General features: G+C 35.4%; 1 protein-coding gene across 1 annotated transcript; it reads right to left on the reverse strand.

The window, feature by feature from the left end:
• Window positions 1-2,428: 2,428 nt before the first annotated feature.
• LOC143552908 (uncharacterized) lies at window positions 2,429-7,624 on the reverse strand. Its single transcript, XM_077043018.1, has 5 exons — window positions 7,602-7,624; window positions 6,559-6,717; window positions 4,008-4,117; window positions 3,425-3,567; window positions 2,429-2,619 (listed from the first exon to the last, which is right to left on the reverse strand). The coding sequence occupies exons 2-5, from the start codon at window positions 6,704-6,706 to the stop codon at window positions 2,577-2,579; spliced, it is 444 nt and encodes a 147-aa protein (XP_076899133.1). The 5' UTR covers window positions 6,707-6,717; window positions 7,602-7,624; the 3' UTR covers window positions 2,429-2,576.
• Window positions 7,625-11,368: the final 3,744 nt, after the last annotated feature.

The following is an 11,368-nucleotide window of genomic DNA, read 5'->3' on the forward strand; positions in this document are numbered from 1 at the left end:
CGGTCATACAACTCAGCTTTAACGAAACACGCTTCAAAGTTATCCAAAGCATGTTTGAGATTGAATTTGAAACAACCTTAAACTAAAAACTCATGATTTCATTACTTCCCCATATAAAATGATACTTAAACTGTAATTCATGTTCTTCGTCAATCTCTTTTTTTTTTCTATGTATACTTATGGCCTACTAGACGTATAGTTTATGTTGTTGGAAATATTCCGAAGACCGAGCCTCGTGGCAAACATAATTCAAAATATATGAACATTAATCAGCAAGCAAAAAGTTAAAAGGTGAAATCGATGACTGTGAATACTTGTTTTATGAAATTGAAAAATAATTTGAAAAAATAAAATGAATAGCATGTATGTGAGTTCTACTTACAATCTATTTCAGTTTATGAAACTAAAGAAATCTATTTCGCAGACAATAGGGGAAGTAAATTGTGAGTTTTAGTTTTTTAAGGTTCCGTTAAAACGACGTAGTTTTAAAGGATTTTTCGTCCAAGATTAGGTGTTTGACAGCGTCGTATTCACTTTCCCATTATTAATAATAAAACTATTATTATTGCTAGCAAAAGTGCCCGCGGGTTCGCGCAAATTATCACTTCTTATTGTTTTATAGTCTTTGGGGTAGTGTATGGCGGATTAATAGTGTGAGCGCATTACTACATGTGCATATGGTTTGTAGAAATTTTTTTATGTAGGGGTTACAATGTGTTTTGTGAATTTTTTATAAACAGACTAGGTTTATGTGTTTTGTGATATTTAATCAACAAAAAGGATTAAGCATGTGTTAATTGATGAATAGTTAGAGTAAAAATCTAATCATGAGGTGAAAGAAATGTTCATATTAAAGATTTAAAGTCACAAAGTTGTCGATCAACGAATGTGACAAGTAAGAATGTGATGAGAATTAAGAAAACCATACGACATTAACAGACTTAAATAGCGGGAGAGACAAGGGTCTCGATGAAGATTGTCCCCTTTTCGCTAGTAAACCAATTCATGTGGCAGCCACGTCCTAACCGTTTGGTGACGACCACGATCTCATATGGTTTTGTTGTGCCACCTATAACAATCAGTTTTCCGTTTGTAACGTAGATCCACGAGTGCAAGGATATTGGTGGGATTGTGGGGGTTGTAAACATGGGGATCCTCTTATCTCGGAGCACAAACCATAGGCTATATGATATGTTGCAGCTTCCATGAGTTATGAGCATGCGCAGGGAGTTGGCAGTGTTTCCTAAACAAACCCTAAAATTTGATTTGATGGAACACGGGGGAAGGTTATATCTTTAACCTGTTCCATTATCGTATAAAATTTAATAACAATGTTTGTAAACACAGACCAAGCCTCCAAAGCGACGAAGCACAACTCATGTTGACATAGAGTTGTGTTGAACCACATAGAAGTTGTTACATATTCCTTTTTTGTGTTGAAGGGTATTTGTGCACATGTTGTTGTTTGTCTTGAATAAATCTATAATGTAATGAAACCCATAGCATGTTTAATATGCAAATCTCTATAGTCATTTGAAGGGTCATTGCATAATCCCAAAGTGTATGTGATGGTATTACAAGGCAATGAGATTCATTTGTTGGTAGGTGTTTTGTATGTCATGGTTGTGGGGTTTCAAAGAACCAACTCCTTGGTTTGTAGCAAAGTATGTGACATTAGTCATTTTCGAAACCTGAAAACTCGACCTGTTTAAATTTTTAGACCTGTATATATTAATGAGAGATTATTATTCATGTTCTTTTACTTTAATCATGTCAAATTATGTTCGCTTATGTTGTCAGAATATTTTAAACTCGATCACAAATGCTATTTCACATATGTTCTACTTAGATTGCATTTAACCATATTTATGTATAATAAAAAATAATAATTATTCAACCATACCGAATTAAACAAGAAAAACAACTTGAATTTGAAAAAGGGTGTTCTGATGATTAAGAAAAAGAACAAACGGTTATTTTCGCCACTGTGATTTTTATTTTGCCTCTTGCGTACATTGTGGTTTTGATTATTTTTTGTCATTTCGGTCCACTCACATAACAATGTTTGTGAATTTGACCAAAATGAAAAAAAGAAAAAAAAAAACGAAACCACAATGTACGCAAAGTAGGGGGAGGATGTTGTCGCTCCAACCTTGTTTCTAGATGCGAACACTTTTATATTAGAGATCCATCCATAATATCCAGTAGTTGTAAGATAAGTCCAACAATCTAACTTAGCTAAAAAAATGTGACGAGCGTAAAATAAAATACCATTTGCTACTAATTAACTTACTAAACCAAACTTTAATTAACCATTTTAGAGGTAACATGAGAAATTTGTTTTTACAGTGGCAATTGAACTAATTCTAAGTTTCCCGTATTGACCCGTTTAACATGCTACATTTGGGAGCTTATAACAAAAGAAAAATGCAACCAAAAACACTTTCATGACAACGTTAAGACACATTCTGAAGGTGTTTCATATGTTCAAAACACAACATACTGTAAACAAATCACATCATACACCATTTCACTTTATTTGATAGTTGCCACAATAATATTAAGCTGCTTGTGATCTAATTCTTCCGCCCTTCGGCCAAGATGATGTGATAACCGTGTCTGCATTATTAACAAACAATTCAAAATGACTAGACAGTCAGGTCAAACCAACTAGGTAAACTTCTATGTACATGTCAGGTCAAACCAACTAGGTAAACTTCTATGTACATGTCAAAATGGGTCGGGTCGGGTCGGGTCCTTTTGCTTTCAATATATAATCAATGTATTAAATAAGATTTACAAAATTATACTAATAAGTAATAACAATAATATTCGATTTGTTGACATATAGGGGGTGTAAACGAGCCAAGCCGCTCGTGAGCTACTCAAGAGTCGAGATCGATTGCTAATAGATCGAATTGAGCCAAATTTAAACGAGCCCAAGCCTAAAAATAAGTTTGTTTAATAAACCAGCCCTAGCTTGAGCTTCAGTTATCAAGCTCGAGCTTGCTCACAAGCCAATTATTTATATAAAATTAATTGTTACACGGAAAACTACAAAAAATAACTAAATCATATATATTATGTTATATGCCTTATATACAAATATTATAAGAAAAATATATAAAAAATAATTATATATATATAAGTTAATTAATAACTAATAAACAAGCCAGACTCGGGCTCTCAGTAAGTTAAACAAGCCGAGCTTGCACTCCTTGATATAAACAATTTAGAAGATTGTATGCCTTAAAGTTAATGTTTTGGGTGACTTTGGACACGTTTGACCATACTTTTTAGCTAACATTTATTTCTCTAAAATCGCTTAATCTCTCAAACAATTGCGTTGAAATCAGAAAAAGAGAACTAAAGTAGCTAAAAAGGAAAAGTTAATTGAAATAATCAAAGTAGAATGTAAGCTCACGTCGACTTGAAAGGTGGACTGGTAGCTCCAACAACTGTGTTAAAAGCAACCTCTTGAAATGGGCCAGCCATCTTCCCCCTCGGGAACCAGCCAAGGTCTCCGCCTTTCTTTCCTGATGGGCATTCTGAATATTCTGCTGCTATCTGCAAAACCGTCACAAAATTTAAGTTTAAACTTTGGATTTTACATACACATGAAAACCAAAAATAGTACACTCAAATATTACCATGCATAATATTAAGGGTTAAAAACCAATATACTTTTTTATTTTTCTCGATGAAGTCTATCAATCTATTTTTGGTTTTTTGTATATTTAAGTATCTCAACTTGTAGAAAAAACATGAAGTCAGTAAACTAAATTTTATATACTGAAGTTCCTATACTTGTCGAAATGCACGTAACTGAGAATTTATTTTTAAGTTAGGTTTTAGATTGGGCAAGATTTGATAATGTGACACTTAACATTTCCTCCTAAAAAATAAGTTATACCATCTTATTTTGGCCAATTTAAGCATTAACAAGTCATCATTTTAATAAAATATCAAAACTAGAAGTCATGACAAACGAAGAAATGAGAAACTACCTTTGCAAACTCAGCCGGAGGCACCTTATCCCCATTGCTAAGCCACCCATCTTGCAGCTTCTTGTACGCTTCATTGATTTTACCTTGCTTCTCACACAAGATATGTCTAGCTGTGAATCAAATTCATAAGAAAATGGCACACATCATATTTTTATATAAACATAGACAAAGATCATCCAAGTAGCAAAGGAGACTCTCGGGGTCACAACAGGAAAGACAAGTCATAAGGAGTCTTGGTGGTGGAATGACGCAGTGCAAGACAAGATAAGGGACAAACAAGGATGTTTTAGGGAGCTAATGAGGTGCACGAATGAGGTGGAGCGAGTGGAATTGAGGGACAACTACAAAACGGCCAAGATAGAGGCGAAGAAGGCAGTGGCGGAAGCAAAGAAGGCGGCCTTTAAACGGATGTATGAAAGTCTAGAAACAAAATAAGGGGAACATGCTATGTTTAAGATTGCCAAAGCCAGGGAGCGTAGAAGGCAAGATCTTGGACCGGTGAAGTTCATAAAGGATACAGATGGGCATGTACTGGTCAAGGAGCAGGACATCAAGCTAAGATGGCAAACCTACTTCCACAATCTTTTTAACAATGGGAGAGCTTACCAAGAAGAACATGACAACACAAACTTTCAACGACAACAATCGAATAACTGCTACTGCCGACGGATCACACGAGAAGAGGTGAAGGATGCACTTAGGAGGATGGGAAGGTCTAAGGCGGTTGGCCCAGACAACATACCCATCGAGGTGTGGAAGTGTCTGGGGGAGGAAGGAGTCATGTAGTTAACTACTCTGTTCAATAGTATTCTCAAATCAGGTAAGATGCCAGACCAGTGGAGGAGCAGCGTTGTAGTTCCTATCTATAGGAACAAAGGAGACGCCCAATGTTGTGGTAACTACCGATGAAACAAACTACTAAGTCATACTATGAAGCTATGGGAAAGAGTGATTGAGGGTAGACTTAGACGAGAAACTCAGGTTATGGTCAACCAATTTGGCTTCATGCCGGGGCGTTCCACCACAGAGGCAATACACCTTATAAGAAGATTAATGGAAAAGTATAGGGAGAAGAAGCGTGATCTACATATGGTGTTTATTGACCTAGAAAAGGCCTACGACAGTGTGCCACGATAGGTGCTCTCGGAGTGCTTGGAGGGTAGAAGAGTGCCCAGGAATTACATAGAGATAATTATGGATATGTATACCAGGAGAGAAACAAGTGTCCGTGCGCCAGTGGGGGATACTGATTTCTTTCCTGTAGAGGTAGGTCTTCACCAGGGGTCAGCGTTGAGCTCGTTTCTTTTTGCAGTAGTCTTGGATGAGTTGTCAAAGTCGATTCAGGGGAATCTTCCGTGGTGCATGATGTTCGCAGACGATATTGTGTTACTTGCTGAGAAAAAACAAGATCTAAACATGAGGCTTGAGGAGTGGCGAACAGCCTTAGAGACAAAAGGTTTAAAGATTAGCCGATCTAAGACGGAGTACCTCCACTGTGATTTTGGTGGGATAAACGACAATGAAGACGCACAGATCACAATTGAAGGGCAGGTGGTCCCGCAGGTAACGAAGTTCAAGTATTTAGGATCTTTTGTACAGAGCGATGGGGAATTAGACAGTGATGTGACCCACCGAGTTCAGGTAGGATGGTGTAGATGGAAAGCAGCCACAGGTATAATGTGCGACAAGAGTTTCCCGACTAAACTAAAGGGAAAATTCTATAGGATGGCAGTTAGACCTGCAATGCTATATGGAACAGATTGTTGGGCCATCAAGAAGGCACAGGTGCGGAAGATGGAGGTAGCAGAAATGAGAATGCTACGTAAGATTTGTGGGCACACAAGGCTAGACCGAATAAGAAACGTTGTGTTTCGCGAGAGATTAGGGGTGGCGAACATAGCAGACAAGATAAGAGAGTGGAGATTGAGATGGTTTGGGCATGTAAAGAGAAGACAGACGACGAATCCTGTTAGATCCGTAGAAAACATTACTATAGAGGGGAGGAGGGGTAGAGGACGACCGAAATTGACTTGGGATGAGAGGATTAGGCAGGATTTGATAGACCTAAACCTCTCCGAGGACATGGTTGAGGATAGGAATTCGTGGAGAAGTAGAATTAAAGTTAAGGATTTTTAGAGAGAATTGAATACCTTAGGGCTTAGACTTAACTTATTTAGGTCACATACCATAATGGTATTTCCCTTACATATATTATTATTATTTTTATAATTATTATTAGCTTTTATATAGCTGTTAAACTGTGATCTTATTATTAATATTATTATAATTAGTAGTAGTTTTTATATAACTGTTAAACTTTGATTTCCTTTATTTTGCTTCATACAAATGTACCTAGAGCCGAGGGTCTCTCTGGAAGCCACCTCTTTATTCCTTTGGATAGAGGTACGGTGTGCCTACATCCCACCCTCCCCAGACCCTACTTATAGCTTTGCTGTCGGTGGGATTTTACTGGGCATGATTGATTGATTGATATATATATATTATTAAAACATAATAATAATAATAAAAGCCGGTAAGATTAAAATAAAACCTTTCACATATGTGCAAGTTCCAAGGCCATCAGCAGCCTTTCCGCTTTTGCCCTTGCCTTTCGCACCGCCGTCTTCACTCCCGCCCGCCTGTTTTCCTTTGCCTTTTCCACCTTTTGCATCCTTTCCACCCTTTGCATCCTTTCCCATTATTTTTCAAGCTTGTCAGATAAAAAGAATTTGTAAAGATTAGAATCAGAAGTTCACATGGGTTGGGGCGTAAACGAGCCAAGTCACTCGTGAGCTACTCGAGATCAGCTTGCTAAAAGCTTGAATGAAGGTCAAGCCTAAAAGTAAGCTTATTTAATATTGATCATGGGCCGAGCTTCACTTGCCGAGCTCGAGTCGGCTTGTGAGCCTATTATTTGTATAACTTTTATTTTATTTATTAAATATAATTTTTTATAATACTTATTGTTATGTATAATATTATGATAAATATAGCTATATAATATATAAATATTATAATTGAAATATATATAAAAATTATAATAAAATGTATATAAATTAACTAATTAAGAAAGACGAGTCCAGATGAGCTCGAGCATAAAAACTTTTAAATGAGGCAAGCTCAAGCTTTAGAGATAGCTCTCAAAAAGAGCAAGCTTGAGCTCTCGTAGATTAAAACCTAGACATGCTCATGCTCGGTTCGGCTCAGCTCTTTTACAAAGATTTAAGGACATATGACAGGGTTCACTGATTACATGGAGGTGTAGATATACATCAAAGTGAATGAAAAGATATTAATTTAACTTTTAAGGATAAAAAAAGTGTTGATTTTGGAATTGAAACACATAAAAATCTCCAAATAAAAACTAGGGTTTTAGGTTGGGGATAATTAAACCCTAATTAGTCCAACAAACACCTTCCTATAACAGATTGACTGAAGCTTCAACATAATAAATGAGAAAACCTAATGTTGTAAACTAGTATGAATGGAATAAATAAATATCTTCATGATAGAGCATAAATCAGACGATGTAAAGTTTATTATTCGTAAGATGAAATCAAATAAGCATTAAAATATAAGAGGGGTATATTTTACCTTGGGAATTCGATCGATCGAAGGGGTTCCGAGAAATGAATGAATGTTACGCAGTCGCCGATGGTCTTCACTTTGCTTGCTTCATTTATTTATCGCTGATATTTTAGCCTTTAAAATTATATATTAAAATAAATCATGTTATTCTAACAAGTTAATATTAATATCAGAGTTAACTGTCATTTTAGTACGTGTGGTTTCGTCAACTACGCAACTTTAGTACCTATTCTTTATTTTGTACAACTGGCTACCTCAGTTTCAACAAACATGCAATTTAATACTTTTTTCTAACCCCGTCTAATTTTATCCGTTAAGTCAGGGGTAATTTGGTAATTTTGTTATTTTTTTAAATCATTTTCTTTTCTTGTAAGATAATGGCCTAATTATAATTGTTTGTGGAACCATTTTTAGAATACCCTATTAAAAATCATGGCTTATGTATAACAACCCTTTGTCCTTCTTCAAAACCACAACAATCTGCAACCTCCGACATGTTTTTGGCAAAGGTCAACGGTTTTCCGATGTGATGGTGAACTCGATCGGTTTTCCGGCAAAGGTCTACGGCGGAGAAACAACCCCAAATCGAACACAACAATCACGGATTTACGATGCACTATTCAAATTAACAAAAACCAGATCTACGGTGGATGGTTGCCACCGGCAGATCTGCGGCGCCATTCACGAAATTAGATAATCTTTTATTCATATGTTTGGCGGTGGCGGTGGCCGGAGCTTCCAGATCTGCGGCAGATGGTTTCTGATTTCAGGTATGTAGCGTAAATCACATACAAAAAGTGGTTGGTTCCTGATTTCAGGTATGTTAATCTATTGAAGGAAACTACCAGAGAATGAAAACTAACATTGATTTCAGGTATACGGCGGAGCGAGGTTGTCGAAAAGACGATTGGTTGGTTGTTTGAGCAAGTATTTAAGTTTATGGTAGCAGATGTTTTTGATATGTAAAGTGGGGTTTTTATAAATGTAGGTTAGGGTTAGGATTTGAGTTTTGAAGGGAGGAGGTGGAAGAGGAATTAGTGTGTCGAAAGTGAACTAATTCGCAGGTGAGGTTTTTTGGGCTCCGGCATGGTGGTCGGAATCCATAGACGATGGTAGACAGGGACCGGTGGAGAGAGGAGGGGTGTTTACAGAATGAAAAAATAATAAAATAAAGAAGAGTAGAAAATTACCCAATTACCCCTGACTTAACGGAGAAAATTAGACGGAGTTAGAAAAAAGTACTAAAATTGCATGTCTTTTGAAACTGAGGTAGCCATTTGCACAAAATAAAGAACAGGTACTAAAGTTGCGTAGTTGACGAAACCACAAGTACTAAAATGGCATTTAACTCTTATTATTAATTCTAATGTTATTCTAACATTAATATAAATTCTTCATTACCCTCGATAGAATAGTTAAATGTACACAGAACAATAAAAAATACAGTACAAAACAAGTTATTCATGAAAAAATGATGGTTAAACTATGTTAGACAGGAAAACAATTACACTTCAAATAAAAGTAAAACTAACTTAATATAATTTTAAATCTTACGGTCCGGTCTGGTTTTACGGCCGATTTCTAGTATAAACCGTAAACAAACCGTTTCTCGCGGTTTGAAATTTTTTAAACCGACCGGCCGGAAGCCAAAGACAAAAACCAATCACAAAACCAAACCTATGATCGTGAACACCCCTAGATAACTTTTTGAAGCTTGTATTCTAGATTGAATTTTAAAGAAATTTATCTTCTAGATCTGATCCCCTAAGCTGTTGGTTATTAACCTTCGTTGTGGTAATTTGTTTTTTTTAGAAATTGCCCAAAAAAAATGACCCATAAAGAAATGGCACAAAAAAAGAGTATGATCCGTTGGACTACGACGAGAAGACTATCTTTTCTGATATACAAGGTGGGGAAAGTGACAGTCAGTTTGTTCACGACATAGAATAGGGTTCATAAGACATTGAATATATGACTACTTTGCGTGAAGAGATAGCTACTCAACTAATTTCAAATTAATAAATTAATTTTATATGCGAAGTATTAACTTCTATTTGGATTTTAATATGTTTCAATGGGTTTTGAAGTAATAATGTGCAGTTTGGATATTCTATGATGATTTGTATTTTTCTTTTTATACTTATTTATCATTCGGAGTTCTAAACAAACAGATACATTTCATTCAACATAAAATAGTTCAAAAGGGTAACATAGTCATTTTGTATAGTTATTCAGATGTCTAACCAAACAGACTTTAACTTGTTCAGATCTTACTGGCTCAGACTATCTTAATCATTCATACCTCTTTATGGTTCATCATTTAATGGTTCAGCAATTACCAAACAGCCCCTTAGTGTGATAGCCTATTGTCAGGTGTTTCAGTGCCCTTAGATGAATGAATTAAGAGATTATAGAAAAAATAAGTACTTGCAAAGCTTTGAAAAGGTTCTTAGAAATTATCCTACCGAGACTCTAAACCATACAGAAACAAACATAATGTTTGTATAAAATTTGTTCTAAGTTTTGGCTTTCATTAATTGAGCCATGGATTTTAAGTTTTTGAACCAAACTATGGACTGGACTACGTCTACACGAGCATGAATATCCGTCTTAATTATGTGTGCGGCAACTCACGGGTGTAAAAACCCATGTAATAATAATATAATATATATCATGTCAAAGTCAAAGTAAGTTAAATTACTAATAGTGTGTCTTATAATATAGTGTATCGGAGTCTGAGCTTAACTATTGAATTTAATTACTTAATAAATTCTTTTAAATTAAAAATAATAATGTCGGGCCTAAATTTTGAGTTGTGACAAAACCCAACAAATTACCCATCATGCTCATCTTGCCACCTTCAAATGTATGATTGCATGTAGTTTGTTCGTTGTTAAAATCATGACTGGACTACTTTATACATCTAACTACCAACTAAAGCTCTCAACCATCAACAATACGATTTGGGTTATGTTTATAAGTTATAACTGTGGAGTTGATTGAAACTAAAATGAAACTATTGAATCATAAAAAAGCAAAAATAAACTATTAGACCGATGTGGTTATTCTAGACAAATCACACGCGTCAAAAGTAAAGTTTACTCTCTATATATATATTTGACTTGAGGAAACAAAACCCCACCAAAGTAAAATTAGAAATTAGGAAATTTAGTAAACTTTTGTCATAATTAAAAAAAATTACATAACGCCTAACAACGATTCTTAAGGTTCGGTTCCTCGATTCTCACCATGCGATTCAACAATCAAATACCAGTAAAATCTCGCATATAAAAAAATTAGGGTATAGAAAAGGTGGAGTACATGCAAATAAGACCCTCGTTAATAGATAACACATATATAGAAAGCATACAAGCATAGTACCAAAGATATATTCGGTGTTTGGGAGCAGGAGAGGTTTCCGAACTACATTTTTAGAAAGCTAACTTGATTAACTAACACAAGGTTCTCGCATGTAACCTAGAAGTAGGATAACTCACGTATTTTTGTTTTGTTTTTAATGTGTTTTAAATATGCTAACTTGACGAACTCAGTTTTGGGTTTTGTTTTGGTCCCGTAATGAAGAATTTACTTTACAAGCGCAGTATGCAATGTAATGTGTATACACCAGATAACATGTAACAGATATATCATTAAGCTTGGTTAAAATCACTTTGGGTTTATCCAAAAAATTCTAAAATGTAACCAATAATGCAATACATATTACAATATAACTCGTTCATAACTTAAAGTTCAACATCCAAGCAAAAACACAA

The sequence above is a fragment of the Bidens hawaiensis genome, unplaced genomic scaffold, assembly GCF_021521415.1.
Source record: "Bidens hawaiensis isolate Kalapana, Puna unplaced genomic scaffold, B.hawaiensis_p1.1 tig00001032_1, whole genome shotgun sequence".
In the NCBI taxonomy this organism is placed as follows: Eukaryota; Viridiplantae; Streptophyta; class Magnoliopsida; order Asterales; family Asteraceae; genus Bidens; species Bidens hawaiensis.